The 18790-nt window shown below is 43.8% G+C and overlaps 1 protein-coding gene across 1 annotated transcript in view; it reads left to right on the top strand.

The window, feature by feature from the left end:
• Window positions 1-18790, top strand: part of CA8 (carbonic anhydrase 8) — an 88386-nt gene that overhangs the window by 32558 nt on the left and 37038 nt on the right. The window contains exons 4-5 of the mRNA XM_042972974.1: window positions 11731-11826; window positions 17426-17488. Coding sequence (XP_042828908.1) covers window positions 11731-11826; window positions 17426-17488 — 159 coding nt within the window. The remainder of the gene's footprint in view (window positions 1-11730; window positions 11827-17425; window positions 17489-18790) is intronic.

The following is an 18790-nucleotide window of genomic DNA, read 5'->3' as shown; positions in this document are numbered from 1 at the left end:
ATGTCATGTGTATTTTTCAGTCGAATAATCAAGTCCTGGGGCGTTAAATAAGTTGCCCCAGGTACATCAGTAATGGCTGAGACTCAGACCAAGTACCATTCTTTTCCCTCTACGATATATGCCTTCTCATATTTCTAATAAAATGGTTCTGATTTCTGCTGTAGATAATTGCAGTTCAGAAAGTAAAAGCCTCTGAGTATGCATGCTGTGTTAACAGACAAGTAGCTTTTCAGGTACAGTGAGGAGTAAAATGGACTTTAACATTTTCAGATAAATGCATTTTATCGTGCAATTGTAATATTTTGAATATCGTAATTGGCTTTAAAATATATTTCCTGAAAACTAGGTTAATAGGCAATGTATTAGGTGTATAAAGTTGGAGGATGAAAACTGACAGAGGTGTTTTGATACAAGGACATATTCTTGTGCTGTGCTGTGCTGCGTATTGAGGAATTTGGATTGTATCCCGGGGACAGTAAGAAGACTTAGTTGGGCCTTCCTGAGGAGAGTGACGTGATCAGATTTGCACCGGGTGACTGCACGGTGGGAGTTGCATTTGAAATGCCTGCTTTGGAGACATGGAGATAAGTTGAGAGACCTGGGCAGTAATTCTGGCAATAGCTGATGCAGATCTAAACTCAGGAATTGCTCGTGGGAATAAGTCAAGTGGACGGATCTGGGAGATTTTAAGGAGGTAGAAGATGGCAGAACATAGCTCTTGGTTGTTTTGTAAAGGAAGAAGAGGATGAAAGAGGTTTCTGGCTTGGGGCCATTGACAGAACAAGGTGCACAGAGTGGGGGACACAGCTCTGAGGAGTTGGTGGACGGGCTTCAATTGTGAAATGCCGATTTTAAAATATTTCAGTGGGCAGTTTAGTAAAGGGATCTAGACTCAAGACAGATTTCGGTGAAAGATGGTGGTTTTGGAATCATGGGCATCTAGATGGCAAGGGAAGACCTGGGAGGATATAAGATGACCCAATGAGAATTTGCTCGGTGGGAAGAGAAGAGGCAAGAGGGTATGTTCCTCAGTTCTCCCGTCCCTGTTCACCCCATATTTTCCCTTATTGGTTAGCCTGGTTCTTAGAGGCACTTGAATTTGTGACTCTGATGGAAGGGATCCAGCTTTCTGTAATGAAAAGCCTTATTAGTGATCTTGGACCTTTAGCAAAATAAAATAGGTGAGGTCGGGCAGCATAATGAGCAAAGAACCAGACTGAAGGGAGAGGAGCATACGTTTGTTTTCAGAGACTTTTAGTACAGTTTTGATACGATACTGTTCTGCTGGCACTTCTGCTTCTCCTCACCCTCCCCGGCACTTAGGTGATATTTTCCAGGAGCTTTCCAGATAGTATCTCTTGCCCTTGTAACGGCCTGAAACGTTAGATAGTATCAGCTCTCTTTGACAGTGGAGAGTCTTAGAGCTCAGGTAATTTCTCCGGGAGCTGTGCACTCACACCTCGGCCCTGTGTGCTTGTTAGTATCACACAGCCTGCCTGGATTACTAGCCGTTTCCTGGTTTGCACGCTCTTTATTCATTCTCTTGTCCCTGGTTTTTCTGGTCTCTAGAGAGAGCGCTGTGTGTCGTTCCTCTAGGCACCGTGTGACCGTTCACGCTGTGAAAGCTACGCTCATCGTCTTCCACCTTGCCTCTTTGGAGCACAGAGCTGCCGTCCAGGTGCCGTAGCCACGTCCTCGCTCTGCCACTTGTGAGCTGTCTACTTTGTCTTCTCTGCCTCCATTCCCTTCTTGTTAAGATGGGTGTTGGTGACAGTCCAATAGCATCTGTCGTTAGAAAGGTGATCGCGAGGACCGAGGGAGATGTTTGCGAATGTTCGTGACGGACCGTGCCTGGTGGAGAACGTGACGTCAGTACACATTAAGTAAATACAAATACCCAGAGCATCCTCTAGAATGTATGCTGCACCCTGATGCTTTTCACTTATCTTTTCCTTCTGTTGAAGTAGAAGTTTTGCGTTTGTATTTATTCACACCCCGTACTCCCCAATAAAAAGATTTGAGGTCTTTGTATTTCCAGTGTTGAAGGCAGTGAGCGCTATAACCCAGGTATCATTGGTGCTTAGTAAATTTCAGAACTGTTTTGTCAAATGTGGTTTTATTTGGGAGCAGTGGGGAAAGAATACGGACGTTATTTGCTGACAGACCGGACGGAGCAGACAGATGCAGTCTGTAAATGACTTCCGCTCTATAACCCCAAGACCCTTTGACATCTCTTTGCTTTCTTTATTTCATAGAATAACAAATGAAATAGGGAGACGTTTAGTTAGAGCGATTTAACTGCAGCCACAGCCCGCAATTCAGATTTTCTTTTGTTTAGAAAATAAGATGGGTGATTAAAAAACAAAAACAAGATTGGATATTTCTCGGAAAACAAGGAAACGAGTGTCGAAAGAATCGGTTTTAATTGCTTCTGATCTTACATTAAATATGAATTAGGTCGAAATGATGTTTGTTTTGATTCTGAAGACTGCTCCAACAAGCCTTTTTTCCAATGTTTGTTAATGAACTTCCTGAAGGAATCTCCAGTTTTGAGAGAAGAGTCCTAACAGTACTCAGATGCCCTCTTCCTAAGAGGGCAGCGATGTCAAGGTAAACAAAAGAAATTAGCATTCCAAGAGGAGGTCATTCTACTTTGAGAAAAATCTTTTGTAGATTACATAGAACTCTAGTGCCTTTTGGACTGAGAATTCTGAGCCCCAAGAGCACTGTAAATAGCTTTTGATACTAATAAATCAGTAGATGAAGTTGCTCTGAAATGTTTTAACATATCCTCCTATTTTTCTTCTACCTCATGTGAGAGGCTACGTAATTTTTAGGTAAACATAACAAGTAAGTGACAGAATTTCAAATAATTTATTTTCCATTTCATGCTTTACATCCCTTTGTCACTATTATATTTGTCTACACCTTGGATGTCCTTCTCTGAATAATGGCTGTATGATAGATTGACAATGACATCTTAAAGTGCAGCAGCACCTGGAAATAATACACACTAAATCTCCGTTTATCTGCAGAGGTAATTAGGAGTGGATCTGGAGAGAGGGGGTGCTTTCTCTGCTCTTTTTCAGTTAATTATTGCTCTCATCCTGTTACTCAAAACATTTCCAGTTTCCTGTTCTTTTTTAAGTTGGAATGCTTAATGTCTTCTCTGTTTCAGCCCTCTCCTTATCAGAGGTGTAGCTGAGACCTTATCTTTTCTTTCCCTTTTTCTAATTCCATAGCTCTTCCGGAGTACTCTGAGAGTGGGTGTTTGGAGTGGGCCAGAGCACAGGTGCGGTGGCACTCTTGGCTTCTGACACTCAGAATCTGGTGGGAGACCGGCTGTACCTCTCCCCACGTTGCATTTCTTTGGGACTAAGGAAAGCAGTTCGCCCAAATCAGGACCCAGAAACCAGGGTCTCTTCTTGACGAATCTGTAATAGGTAGTGGCCCAGCTCACAGGAAAGTTCTCAATGACTATAGTTTGGCAGAAGAATGCTTTTCAGGCACAGTTGCATCTGAGCTCTTAGGTGCATTGAACGCTTCCCTTTTTTTCTTTTTTCTTACATTTATTTATCTTTGAGAGACAGGGTGAGACAGAGCGTGAGTGGAGGAGGGGCAGAGAGAGAGGAGACACAGAATCCAAAACAGGCCCCAGGCTCCCAGCAAGCATTCAGCACAGAGCGCGACATGGGGCTCGAATCCACGAACCGTGAGATCATGACCTGAGCCGGAGTCGGACGCCTAACCGACTGAGCCACCCAGGCGCCCCTGAATACTTCTGATTTATCAAAATGTATAGCAGCTTGTGATTCTCCCCAGTTTTACTTGTACCCGTTGAAAGAATAGATAAAAAGGACACTGAAAGTGAAAGAGGACTTCTCCTTGAACTCAAGCATACTGTTTCTCCTTACTTGAAGAAAGAGCACTTAGCAGTCACTTCAGCCACCTTTTGATTTGTTTTCTGATACTCGCCGCTCACCTTCTTGGGTGAGTGGCCTTGCCCTGCTGGTTTTTTCCTAAGGCCTTTATTTTATTTCCTTAAAGTTTTATTTATTTAAGTAATCTCTACACCCTTCATGAGGCTTGAACTCATGACCCCAAGATCAAGAGTCACATGCTCCTCCGACTGAGCCAGCCAGGCGCCCCGACGCTTACTAAGCCTTTATACTCTGCTGCTTTCATTGTATTGCCACTGCCCTCTCAATAACCTCTAAAAGGAGATGGGTCCCACATCTTTTCCTTTCCTTATTTTCTTCTGTTTCTTTGTAGCTTTGTTGGTAGCACAGCCTTAACGCTTCTCCTAAAATGATTCATTTGTCCTAATAGGTCTTTGGAATTTTCTTGGTTTCCTCCTCCAGATTTGGGGTCTGAAATTCCCCTTTTCCTCATCTCACCATTTCCAAAATCTCAGTCTTTGCCCTTCTGTCAGTCTCTTTTATGACTGGACCCATGGGTGACCTGACTCCGTAAGGCTGTCTGTCTAGATATCTGAGGATGTCTGCAGTCTACACTGTCAGCCCTTCTTCTTAAGGCAGTTAGTTCTTCGTTCTGCACGTCTTACCCCTGGGAGACCAGCTGGACTGTTGAGACGTAACTTTCAACTCTTCTCTACAATCGAACTCTTATTTTTGGTCAGCGATACAGGTTAGAAACCTCAGTGATCCCTTCTCCTTCGTGTCTGTTGGGTCAGGTTGTATCTCTTTTCATCTCTGTTATCTGCATCATCAGTGTATCTGTCTATTAAATGCCTGTCAAGGTCCAGGAAGATAGGGAGAGTTTGGATGAGTCTCCCGACAGTCTCCGTTCCAAGCGAGTGGAACATTAAACAGAACAGGAAGGCTGTTGTGAACGGTCAGGAGTCACACGTGATTTGAGTGTTTTGGAGATAGTTAGGATGGGGAGGGATGGGGTTAAAGAAATTTGATCCCATGTGGGCAGGAAATAAAGCAAATTAGACATTTTTGAACAGAGGGAATGTGGTGAAAGCTGCATTAAAGAGAAATCGGTTGGACTTTATAATGGAAATGATTAGGAGCTGGGGAAAGGCAGAGTTGGAGATGGGGGGGCAGGGTCCAAGGTCCCAGGTCCTGGAGGTTGGGGCTCCATGGTGGGAGAGTAAGAGTAAGGGAGTTGATGTCCGTTCTAGAGATACTCAGCTTGAGCTGACGTGAAGCCATTCGGAAGGAATTGTCCACGAAACACCGGAGGAGAGTTTTCACAGAACGTGTATGAGCGAGTGCACAGGGCTGGGGAGAGAAGTTTGTGAGTTATCATTGCCTCTTCAGCCGTAATTTACTGCTTTTTCCATTCCTCATGATTCATTCTTTTGTACTTTAGTGCTGTCGTGTTATTTATGTTAATAATAAACATCATTTATCTTGAAGATAGCTTTCTGTTAGGCCGCCATGAAATCTTCAAACTTCTTTTTCTCGGTGACAAATAAGTGATTATAAGGCTGCGGCTTGTCACAGTTTCATAACTTTGGACAAATTTATCTATTGCTGTGAGTTAAGTACATTAAGATTAACGTTTCACGGGTACTAATGGCTCAGCAGCACAATCAATTGCAGGAAATTTGAATTTGTGAGCCATGTAGCAGAAGCTCAAAGATTTTCTCTTAAACTGTGAAAGGATGCTTTACAATTGTTATCGGATGGTCAGCTTTTTTCTTTTCTTTTTTTTTTTAATAGGCAGGGATGATGGTCACGATGCCGATAGAGAAATTATGGATCTTTGCTTTTCCAGTTCTCTGTGATACCTACCTTGTAATTCATATGAGGCCACATGCATTGAGGCCTCGGGGTTGGCGGTAGTAGGGGTTGGGGGAGAGCAGTAGAAGTGAGGAAAGAGTTGGCTTTGCTAGAGAAAACCACTTTCTTCTACTCAGACACGGCCAAGGTGGGAGGAGACCAACACCTTTTGTCCTTGGAGGGAGAGTGAAGGGAGAGTGGAGAACTGCCCATTGTTTTGATTGAAGACTTCTCCCTTTTTCAGCTGCTAAGGCAGAGTCCTGCTTGCTGTCACCTTGAGCCCCGGAGACCCTGACGGAGTGAGAGTGTAGGCAGCAGATGTAGTGATAACACTCCTAACCCTTAGACTCCGTAGAGACGGTCAGGGGCATGTAAATACTTGGGTGTCACCATCACTTGGTCGGCCGCTCTCCATTCCCAAGATGCTTCATCCTGCCTCTTTGCCTTTGCTGCCTGCAGAAAATTGATGCTGATGAGTGCAAAACGTGCTAGAAATCTCAGAATCAAGAGAGTATGGTGAGCGGGCAGAGAGAGGTGTGAAGAAGCCGAGCTGGGAAGACACAGCTCTCCTTGTGTTGCAGATCCTGAGGCTCGGACAAGTCAGTGACTTGTGAAGTTCACGGAGCTGAAGAGCTGTGATTCTGAGTCTAAGAGTCTAAGATTCGGGATTGCTAGCTCAGAGATCTTTCAGGAGAGCCTGTTGCCTCTAAGAATTCAGGAGTGGAGTTGCAGAGGCAGTGCCCATTGTTCCCGCCTCTGCAGTCTGCACTGCCCTGCACACCATTCACACCCCAGAGCACGGCTGTACCGTCAGGCTTTGAAGTTAGCTTCCAAGTTCCCTTGACTGCTAAGGGGTGTCTGCATGGACCTCTGCTAAGCCCCCCTTGGGCTCGATTGGCCGCTTCATCGTTTTCTGAGCCATGTTCTTAATATCATCTGCCTCTCCATTCAGACTCATTTGTCCCTACGCAAATTTTGGAGCACATATCCTTAACATCGTGCATGTCTAGTAGTAAGTTATACACGGGCACCAATATGGGTTTTGCCTGGATCTGTCTTCTTCTGTTCGTACAATTATGTTGGGAAGCACAGGGAAATGAAATTTTAAAAAGGATGAAAATAAATGGGTAGAAGTTCTAGTCTGTATTTTCCGTTCGTATGTGGGTTGTTTTGTCCCTCCACTCCTCTTCCCTACAGGAACTACACTTAGGCTTAGGAGAGTAAATTGCAAATGCTCTCACTTTAATTGTTAGAGTCCTTTGTCTTTATTCATATTGCTGCTAGAATTGTCCACATCGAAACGTCCACTTGTTTCCAAACTTTTTGTTTGGTCGTTTGTGCAGCCCGTATTGGTTAGGGTTCTCGAGAGAAACAAAATATATACTGAGCATATGTACCTGACACAGAAAGAGACACTGAGATTTGTTTTAAGTAACTGACTTATTTGATTATAATCACATGGCCGGTCTGGAATCTGCAGGCAGACCGAAGATTGGAAACTCAGGTGGAATTGTTATGTTATAATCTGGAAGCACTGTTGCTTCTTCTTCAGGGGACCTCAGTCTTTGCTTGACAGGCTTTCGACTAATAGGGTGAGGCCCACCACATCATCTGTAGAAAGTACTTTCACAGGGGCGCCTGGGTGGCTCTGTCAGTTAAGCGTCTGACTCTTGATTTCAGGTCATGATCTCATGGTTCGTGAGATGGAGCTACGCGTAGGGCTCTGTGCTGACAGCGTGGAGCCCGCTTGGAATTCTCTCTCGCTCTCGGTCTCATTCTCTTTTCTATCTGCCTCTACCCCACATATTCTCTCTCTCTCTCTCAAAATAAATACATAGGTATTAAAGAAAAAGGACCTTCACAGCAAAACGGCTAGACTGGCATTTGTCCAAAAAACCGAGCACCATAGCCACGCCGTATTGACACATGAAATTAAGGAGCTTTTGTGGTACCCTCCTAGCTTATCTTCCAGTCTCCTATGGCCATCTTCCACTTCTTTTCCACCCTCCTTCTGTCAGGAGACCTGAGAAGGACAGACATCGGCATGGGAACATTTCGTTCTAAGCAGTGTAAGTAATAATAATCCTCACTGTGCTAATACCTTCTTAGTGTTCCCCAAGATACAGTTAGGATAAATTCGAAAGTTCTGTGCCACCGGAACCCCTATACCTTCCAGCCTTGTCTTTCCTGTCTTGGACAGACTTACGTACGCTCTAGCTACTCTCAGAGGTACTTTTACTTCTTCCTGTGCACTGATAATTTCCTGTCTCTATGGCTTTGCTTTATGATACAGAAGCAAGACTAGTATAAAGCAAAATATAAGATGGTAGGAATCAGGAGGGGGCTGAGAGAGAACAGAAGTCAATGTGAATAATTCAAGCTTTTGAGCTCTGAAAACACTTCATTAAGGTGGGGAGAGAGGAAACGGTGAGATAGATGGTGTTATGGGCCGAATTGTTCCCCCCTCCTCCATTCATATGTTGAGGTCTTCAGGATGTGACCATATTTGGAGACACAATCTTCATAGAAGTAATTAGGCTAAGATGAGGTTGTTGGAGTGGGCCCTTAACCCAGTACGACTGGTGTCCTTATATAAGAAGAGGGAATTTGGATACAGACACACACAGGGGAAAGATGATGTGAGGACGCAGGGAGAAGGTGGCCATCTACAAGCCGAAGAAAGAGGCCTCAGAAGAAACCGAACCTGCTGACAGTGGTCTTGGACTGTCAGCCTCCAGAACTGTGAGAAGACAAATTTCTGTCGTTCCCATCACCCAGTCTCTGGTGCTTTGTTACAGGGCCCGAGCAAACTCCTTCAGGTGGAGTGAGGAGGGGCTCAGGGAGCGCGGAGAGGGCTGAAGTGGAGAGGCGGCAGAAACGTGGAGTGTTACCTTAGTGGATCATGCATCTGAGTTACTACTACTAGGTTACAGCCGATTTCCACAACGTGTTGGACCTCAGCCTGGTCCTTGAATTAACCGTGTTCAAATGGTGGGGAACAGGGGTCTTTCTTTAATGGTGTCTTACAGCGAGAGCAAGAGCCTCCAGGAGAAGAGGGTGCCCAGTTAGTACCAGAACAGAGCTTTGTTTTCCGAATCTTGGGTCCCTTGTTGATTGTGAGGGATGAATCTCTTCTGCCTCTCAACTGCCAAGTCGCAGGTGATTATTTAAGACCCAGATGGTAGAATGAGCAACAGGTGGTAGAGATTCTCTGGCTGTTTCATTTTGTGTTACGTGCTAGTCACACAAGAGTCATAGTGAGCTTTCGTTATTATCCTTTTTTAGCTTGGGTCGGCTGAGGTGACAGCATTTCCCTTAAAAAAAAAAAGACTTCGTCTTTTTAGAGCACTTTTAGATTTATAGGGAGACTGTGGAGACCTACAGAAAGTTCCCATATAACCCATACCCAGTCCCCTGTTATTAACATATTACCTTAGCATTTTACATTTCTTATAATTAGTGGAGCAAAATGTATACACACGTAAGATTTTTTTATTTTTATTTTTTAATTTTATTTTAGAGATTGAGAGAGTGAGCGAGTGGGGAGAGGGAGAGAGAACCTTCTGTGCTAGTCACACAAGAGTCCTGGCGATTTTCCATTATCCACACTGAGTGCGGAGCCTGACACGGGGCTCGAGCCCACGACCCTGGGATCATGACCTGAGCCGTAATCAAGAGTCAGATGCTCAACTGACTGAGCCACCCAGACACCCCTATACATTAAGTTTTAATTTTATTCAGTTTCCTTAGTTTTAAGCTATTTCTTTTCTGTGTCTCAGGAGCTCACCAGTGATACTGTGTTACATGTAATTGTGTCGTCTTGGGCTCCTTTTGTCTGCGACCTTTTCTCAAGCTTCCTTGGCTTTTGTTGACCTTGACGGTCTTGAGGAATACTGGTCAGGCGTTTTATAGAATGTCCCTCTACTGGGATTCGTCTGATGTTTTCTTCACAATTAGACTGGGGTTTCAGGTTGTTGGGAGGAAGACCATAGGGGTAAAATGTTGTTTTCACCGCATCCTGTCGAGGGTGCACGCTATCAACATGACTGATGACTGTCGATTCTGACCTTGCTCACCTGGCCCAGGTAGTGTCTGTCCCGTGTCTTCACAGTAAAGTTCCTCTCGGAAACCAAGTCACCGTGTGAAGCATATGCCTAAGGACTGGGGACCCTCGATTTTTTAAACACAAAATACCCTGGAGCAGTTTTTGAACGCAGGGTGTGAGTAACGATGTTGCTGAATTACAAGGAGTGGCAAAGCAAAACACAAAACCATGCTTTTTTTTTTTTTTTTTTTTTTTTGCTCCTTTTGTTTCAGAAAAAAAAAATACTTTGTAATGTTGCTATGTGAAGTAAGAAAAATGTTGATTGGAACTTTGCAATTTGTTGAATAAAAATATATTTCAACCTTGGGCCTTCTTTGTTTATCTAATTAAGGCGGTCAGTTCTTATCTGTATGCTGTATACTTATCTGTACCACGGGGACTCCCAGGCTATTGTTACAGCCAGAAAAGGAAAGATTAAAATTGGTCTGTCTTTCATTATTAATTGAAATGTTATAGAACATTGTTTTCTCAGAGGCAGTGCCTTGACAGTTACATTTATTGGGCGGTCACAGTCCATGTTGGTTTTTCAGAGCCTGTCCTAGCTTGGCCTTGAATGTGGTCTTTTTCTAGGTTACTGTTTCTATTGTAGGCAGAGGATTTCATTTTCGCCCTCTAGTGGTCAGCTTTATCATCTCGAATTCTAGCTGGACAAATTCAGAGGTAGAAAAATCAAATTACTGACTATTCTCATGGTAATTTTCCCCTCACGTTTTAATACGGATGCTAAAATGACATGGTGATGAATTTTAGCTACGTATTTTTGGATTAGAACTAATATTTAAATGGGACAGTGTTTTAAAGTGGTAAGTAATTCTAACTTGATTAAAAGCTATAGTGATGAAAGATAGCATTCCAGGTGGACGATTTACCTAGCTGCTGCTTTACTAAGAACCTCAGTGGGCATTTGAATTTAACCAGGGAATGGAATCTGGCTTCTTGCAAGTGTTTTATCACTGCTGTAGGAACAAGTGCATATTCTAGATAAACTTGAAAGCTACAAAGCTTCATGAAGCTAGGAGTGAGGGAGTCCTCTAGAGCACTGTTTGTCATTCCTTCACAGATAAAATTTTATCTCCGCTGCAGGAAATGGCCTTCTTTTAGAGCTCTACATCAACATTCATTATGTTACCGTGACTTTTAAGAAGACGCAGCATTATAGGGTGCTATCTCTGTTTATCCTTAAGAGAGTTGAAGTAATTTACCAGAACTTGAGGCTGGCTTTGTCTTATTCTTGATGGAAATCGTGGGTGACACAGTATTTGATTTTGCAGGTACTAATCCCTGGAATGAGTTCTGGTGTTTGTGCCCAAACCCGAAGTTTTGTTCTGTTGAGAACTAGAGGGGGATGCCATTTAAGGAAAAGCAACTAACTCAGTGTGAAATCGGCCACTCCCCTTAGATGCAGTCCTGATTATGATCAAAACGTAACTCAAGAGGCAATGATCCACTGAGCATTGCTTCTGTTGAGAAATAAGAAGGGGGGGTGCCTGAGTGGCTCAGTCAGTTAAGCATCCAACTTCGACTCAGGTCATGATCTCGCGGTTCATGAGTTCGAGCCCCGCATCGGGCTCTGTGCTGACAGCTCAGAGCCTGGAGCCTGCTTTGGATTCTGTGTCTCCCTCTCTCTCTGCTGCTCCTCTCTCTCTGTCTCTCGAAAATAAACAAACATTAAAAGAAAAAAAGAGGTAAGAAGGAAAGAATTCCTACAGAGCGCCTGAATTAAAGCAGTGGTCTGTTTGGGTCTGTTGGGTATACTTTTGTTTCATATGATACCATAGAGATGTAATAGATATAATTTAGGAGAAATGGATGTCTCTTTGTTCTCACTAGAAATACGTTAATGATGAGGTGACCTGTCTGTTGTTTACCCAGCTCCATCTGATCCACTGGAATGCCACCCTGTTTGGCAGTATTGATGAGGCCGTGGGGAAGCCACATGGAATTGCCATCATTGCTTTGTTCGTTCAGGTAAATGGTCTTTTGCTGTGACTGTTGGATTGTTCAGAGATGCTTATTTCTAATTCATTTGCAGAATGTTTTTTGTTCTTCCTCAATTTCGTTACTTATTAAACTCCTGTACAGAAAACACAGATAATTTAAAGTTGGAAAACTTGATTTTTCTGGCTCATGGGAGAGCAACCATATTCACTGGCAGAACGTGGTTCATTTAGTTAGTAGAACTGTTCTTCAAACTGGCCTTCAGCGTCTTGGGCGAAACGATGGAGAAAGTGTCTCCCGAAGGCAGAGTTCACTTTATTAATGAAAAAAAAAATGTTTTTAGAAAATGTTTTTGGACCCTGGCTTTCTGTGAAATTGAAGAAAAGTCAATAACATAATCACATAGTAGATTGTTTTAGCTCTTTATTGTGAATAATTTTCACTCCAAGCAGATTTGAAGTGTCTGATAGAAAACAGTGATAAAGTAAGATGTTGGTAGCAGAGATCTTGGTGGATATAGTCAATAAATAAGTAAGTTTAGATTTGAGCTCTGTGGTGGGCAAAATAATAAATGAACACAATTTATTACATAAATTTTGTGAAACCTACAAAAAAACAGACCACATACTTTCAAAGGTAAAAATTTTAATCTAGTTCCTCCCGCGAATCTTTTTAACTTTGTCTTATCACCCGTTGGATGTCCTAAAAGGTTAAGAGGTGAAAGAGATCCGACTTCCCCATCCTACAGAAGAGAGACCAAGGGCCAGAGAGGTTAGGCATTGTTTATAGTCACAGAGACTTAGTGTCACTGACAAGACCAGGAACCATTATTTCAAATATACGTGGTTCCAAGCTGCCTCTTGGAGAATGTGGGACCAGAGCAGTAATATTAGCATAGTGATCTTTAGTAACTTAATCTTCGAAAGAGAGTTGGGCCTTTGCAAACCTGCTTTTCTTGTGTGTGGTATAGATCTCTTTTCTTCTCTTCTTCATTTTTTTTTAAGTTTATTTATTTTGAGAGAGAAAATGGAGGAGGGGCAGAGAGCGAGAGAGAGGGAGAAAGAGAGAGAGAAACCCAAGCATGCTCCACACTGTCAGCACAGAGCCCCACGTGGGGTTTAGTCCACAAACCATGAGATCATGACCCAAGCCGAAATCCAGAGGTGGATGTTTTAACCAGCCGAGCCACCCAGCTGCCCCTGGGTGGTATATATTTCAATAGTATTATTATGTACAATAATTTTCCATTATAAATTTCTTTCTCACATATTTTCCTATTGATGTTTGAAAGCAGCCATCTGGTTTTAGCCTGTTAATATTTTAAAATCAATATCTTGAAAGTATGACACATGTCCTAGAATTGAAAAACAAATTCTTACAGTTTTAAATGAACCTTCTTACTGTTTACTTCATGGGTCTTTTACAGGCAGGGCCCTATATTACTTCTGTTTTATGACTGCATTTTGTAAATGGAAGGAAATCAGGGCATCAGGATATCAGTAAAAATGTTTTTAATTATAAATACACATTTTGATAATCTTTAGTGTTCCTAAGTGTGCTAGCTATTGAAGTCTATTTTTTGAAACCTGAAAAAGTTATTAAGCATCCAAATTTGAGATGTTGAGGCAAGAGAAGTAGAAGGCAATATCTTATTAGTAAAAACTAAGAATAAAATAATAAAATAAAATAATACAGATAACTGAGCACTCACAGAGAAGGGAAGTGACCGCATTAGATTCATCTCTGCAGTTGGTACCCAATAAATATTTGTGAGTGGAATTAGACGTGATAGTATTTTCACTTACTGATTCTCAGCATATTACATGTGACACGCAGTAAGAGAACACTAGGCGGAAAGCCAGGACTCTGGGGACCGAGCTTCGATATTCTAGGAAGAAGCTCCTTGTTGTAAGCAAGGGGAAGCCTAAGAGAACGCACCCTTGTTCTAACTTTCCAAAGTTTGCTGTGAGGAAAAAATCAGATTATCTAGGAGACAGTAAAGGTACAGACACTTTGAGAGCCAGATTTCATGAAGGAAAGAAGCACTGAGCAGGAGTGCCCACTGAAGCAGAAAGGAGAAGGACTGAAGTCCATCTGGGGGTCTCACACTTAGGCGAGAGGAGTGGAAAATGAGCGAGGAGGCCGCCAGAGACCGTGAGCATGGGCTTCCCGTTCAGGAGGCTTGGCTCAGGAAGAGAAAGGCAGATGGGGTAATAACTCGTGCTGCTGCACAGGGATGTTCCCTTTGTTTCATTTTGAGATCTGCGGTCTGCCTGCATTTTAATTTTGTGCAAAAAGCACTGGTGCAGATGCAGAATTTAAAAATACTGGAAAGAAAAGGGATACTTGATACAGACAAGTTCTGGGGGAGACAGGAGGCTGTAGGATGACGAACTTTTGTGGGGAGACTAACCTTGGAAAGAAGGAGGGGCCACCCTTTCTTCACGACAGGGGGTCAGAAGAAAGACTGGGTAGAAATGGCACGAATTTGAAGGTGGAGGATGGCTGGAAATTAGAGGAACTCATGCCTGATGGTCATAATCTCTGAGACATACAAAGCAACATTATTTATAAAGCAAGGGAAGCATTGGTGTGGGGTTGGGTTTAGAAATAGCCCAGGAGGAGATGATAATAGCCTTGACCGTCGGTCTGGGAGACCCACTGGGGAGCGGACATCCTAGATTGTACAGCACGACATATCGTGGATGGTTCTCTATCCAGGTAGAAGGGTAGAACATTCTAGCAAATTGTTTCATTGATCTGTTGCAGTGCAGATGATTTAGGAGGACACAGAAAATTAGAGAATTGGGGGCGGTTGAAGAGGGGTCTCCTTCAGGGTAGGCAGGAAGGGAAAGAGACAAAGCCAAGAGGCCCCTGAGAGTCTTGGCTCCTTAGAGGAGTGAATGTGGAGAGAGAAAAAAGAGCGAGAGAGCTAGATGGCTGGGAAACTGTGGTGAGAGGGAATGGTCTTCGGAGCTGACGTGTTCAGAGTGAAAACAAATTCAGGGAGTGTTCTCGGGATGGGTGCCGAGGCGGAATGGTGCTAGAAGCCACGGACGGCGGGGGGGGGGGGGTAAAGACACAGACCGGCGGTGAAGCCCCCCGTAGTGACAGCAGGAGGTGATGCGTACGAGGGAGTGACCAGTGAGTCATTTTGTAAAAACGTTGCCCCAAGTGGATCTTGACAGTGGGTGGTGCACTCAGAGGACCACGGCCCCGTGCACGTGGGTCAGAGTATCCATCGGGGCGGGGAACAGCAGGGCTCTGACCACAGCTTTCAGCCCTGTCTCTGACTGTCTCTGAGGGAGACCGCGCAGCGCCCGCTGGACAGGTCCGGGAGAGCCGCGCCTCGAGCAGACCTGAGGGGGATCGGTAGACCGGGGGGTGGTGGCCGAGCTTGTCGGAGATGCGCCGGCGCCCTGTCGCAGAGGGCTCGGTGGAGATGAGGCGGAGTGAGAAGGTAGAAGAGCACAGGGCCGTGCAGGGCCCACGGTTTGCCTTTTGGATGACAGCGAAAGATGGCGAAGGTGAGAGGTAGGAAGTGACCTGGCCTCCCTCCCGGTCCTTGGCACCAGGCCGTGCTGTCACCTGGATTGCCGTGGGATCTTGGGGACCGGGGCGTACAGAGTATCGTCTGGGCTTGCTTGTGGTGGTGATAACCTCTTCGTACAGAAATTTGGCAAAGGAGGAAAGGAAGAGAGGGAGCATTCGCCGGGGTTTGTTGCAGATTTAAAACTCTCGCAGAAAGTAAAGAATCTTTGTAGATCGAAGGAGCCAATGATAGTTGAGTGCTACCAGATGTCACAACTGTTTGATGCTGTGTGACATTCTGAGTGAGGATGATAATGGGTGGTATTAATTGAATTGCCATGTTCCATGTCCTTTTGTAGTCTTATCTTCCACCCTATCAGCGCCCCCCCCGCCCCCCCCCCCCCCAGATGAGGAATCTGAAGGACATAGAGGTTAAGTAAACTTGCTTAAGGCTGAAAAGTGAGTCCCGCTCAGAACCCGGACACCCAGCATAGGTGACCTTGCTCCTGAACCACGACCCTGAGGACTCTTTCAACAAGTTACAGTCTGACAGCAGATGCGTTAAAGGAAAACGGACCCCATCGGGAATCCTCCAGATGCTACGTCACGGTTAACCAAGTACAACAAAGAGAGAGGTCCGTTTCCCCAGATGACTGGGCAAAGCCTTCTGCTAACAGATCCAGGCTTCTGCACTCACGACTGCATTTGCCTTCGGTATTATTCTTTAGCTTTAGAGGGTTCATTTTCTGTCTTTAAAGCCTGTCTGAGGAACTGCAAACACTTGGAAAATAGTGGAAGTCTTGGCTGTTTGGAACTGATTGGGCTGTCTTGGGTTATGTGAGTTTCTTGTCTCTTTTCTCTCTCTCGCCCCTTCACCCGGCATGCTTCGCAGTTGCTGCTCGTGGAGAGACCTGGAAAATGGCGACACGTTGACAGCTTTTCTAGCTCCTGTAGGTCATTCTCCACACCTTTCTGTGGAAGAGAAAAAGCGAATGATAACAGTGTTTATCTAAGATTTTAAGTTCTCTCTTGCTGTTGCTGTCTTCCATTATCACAGACCATTGAAACCTGGTCGAAAAGTGGAAATCAGATGGCACTTACAATTTCTAATGTTAAAGTCAAGAATACTTAATGTCAGATTTCTGTGAAGGCTCACGTTCTTTGAAGCATATTATACCCTAAAAATATGTAATGATACGTAATGTTTTAAAATAAAAATCAATGAATAGCATATTTTGATGTATTTAGGAATAAAAAGGTGATTTTACAGTTATGTCCAGTGGTAATCAAGAGATGTCCTGATTTTGGTGACTTTAAATATGAAATCACATACTTACTTTTCTGAGTTAATACAATTTTTCAACGTTGGTAAAGTCTTTATGACAATGGTCTAAAAATGCCAAAGGTAAAAATGAAAGTGTTTGGAATGTGATGAGCAATTTTAATAAGAAATATCCTTGAAATACCCTTGAAATTGTAATCATTTGATAAACAGTTGGCCCTTGAACAAACATGACTTTAACTGCATGGGTCCATTATACATGGATTTTTTATGGTATAGTACTGTAAACGTTTTCTCCTTCTTATGATTTTCTAAATAATATTTTATTTTCTCCAGCTTACTTTATTGTGAGAATACAGTATATAACACGTATAACGTTCAGAATCCGTGTTAATTGACTGTTGCTTTCAGTGAGGCTTCAGGTCAACAGTAGGCTATTAGTAGGTAAGTTTTTGGGGAGTTAGACATTATACGTCATTTTCAAGGGCACAGGAGTCAGTGCCCCTTAACCCCCTCATTGTTCAAGGGTCAATTACATAGAGCAGAGTGGGTGATAATCCATACAGAGCAAGATGAATTTAGAATGAATTGTTGGAAATGTCCAAGAACATAGCTAATACTTTCTTATAGTAGCTTCTCTTACAACTTTAATTGCCCTTAGTAGAAGTTGACCTGGTTATTAATAAAAAGGTCATTTACTTACTCCCTGAGAAGGAAATTCAGGTGGACTTGAACTTTACTTTCTGTTAGTTATTTTGAGTAAAAGCTGAGTGTTTAAAAAATTTTGTGGTGTGGTTTATGCTTTATGTATTTCAGATAGGAAAAGAACATGTAGGTCTGAAGGCTGTGACTGAAATCCTCCAGGATATTCAATATAAGGTAAGTTATTATTTCAAAAAAAATGAAAGTACTGGTTATGGCAGAGGTCCCCAAGACCGATCTCAGGTTGATGATTCGCTAAAAGGACTCATGTCATGGAATAGCTGTTACGCTCATGGTTGTGGTTGATTACAGACGGAGGACACAGGTGAAAAATGAGGGCAGTGCAAAGGTGCATGGGGCAGAGTCCGGGAGAAACCAAACACAAGCTTCCCGCTGTCCTACCCCAGTGGAATCGCCTTGGGATGAGCCTGGTTCTTTCAGCAGTGATGCGTCACGGCACGCGTGAAGTGTCACCCATCACAGAGAAGACTAGCTGAGCCTTTGTACACAGGGATTTTATTGGGGGTCGGTTATATGAGCACACGGTGTCTGTGTCACTGACTCCATCACTCCCACCCCAGCCCGAGCAAAACCACACGTTTTCAAAAATCACGTTGTCAGGGTAAACTTTATCTGGTCCGGCTGGTAGAGTGTGGCCCAAGGTCTCAGGCATACAGAAACATTCTTATCAGCCAGAATGTTCCACAGCCTTCGAGCCAATCAAGGCCAGTCCTGAAGACAGACCTCCTTTTGAGCAACCCAGGCCTGCTGAGCTCACCTTTTCCACTTACTGGTTGCAGGAAAGTTGTGTAAATGAGACAAAAATTACGGCACTTAACAAACACTTCAGAAAGACCAGCACGCAGAGGCTGTAGGATCCTTTATCTCAGAGAAGGTGATTGAGTTGGATTTGATTCTGTGGTGATTCAGCCCAGCTTTGCTGGAAACACAAGTTCTGTTTTAAACTGTACTTTTTAGCACTCACATTGCATTGATTGAATCTGAGTGGCCTTGGAGGGCAACAGCGTAATCCTGGGTGGCTTCTGGAGATACGGCACAGGATTCAGCGATCCAAGGCCAAACCAAAAATCAATCTGGGAGTGAAGTCTGATTAGCTCTAGGCCGGCACAAGCCCAGGACCTCTCGAATGAGGCAGCAGCCTCTACTGAAGATTTCCTGAGCAGGCTCAGAGTGAATCCAGCTACCCGAGGGAAAGCACAGAGTAGTCAGAAAGCTGGTAAAAAGGAGGAAGGACACATTTTGACTGACACGTGTCTACTAGAAATGGATTGAGAAATTTTCTTTCATTGTTTCTGCTCAGATGACATCAATCTTTCTGGAATACAGGGGGGGTGGGGGAGAGTAAGTACACGGGATTCTCTCTCTTTTTTCATGTTTATTTTTGAGAGTGAGAGAACACACGCTGGCACAAGCAGGGGAGGGGCAGAGAGAGAATCCCAAGCAGCCTGCACGCCGTCA

This window comes from Panthera tigris, chromosome F2 (assembly GCF_018350195.1).
Source record: "Panthera tigris isolate Pti1 chromosome F2, P.tigris_Pti1_mat1.1, whole genome shotgun sequence".
Lineage (NCBI taxonomy): Eukaryota > Metazoa > Chordata > Mammalia > Carnivora > Felidae > Panthera > Panthera tigris.
The sequence above is the reverse complement of the archived record's forward strand: the minus strand, read 5'-3'. Positions and strand labels throughout refer to the sequence as shown.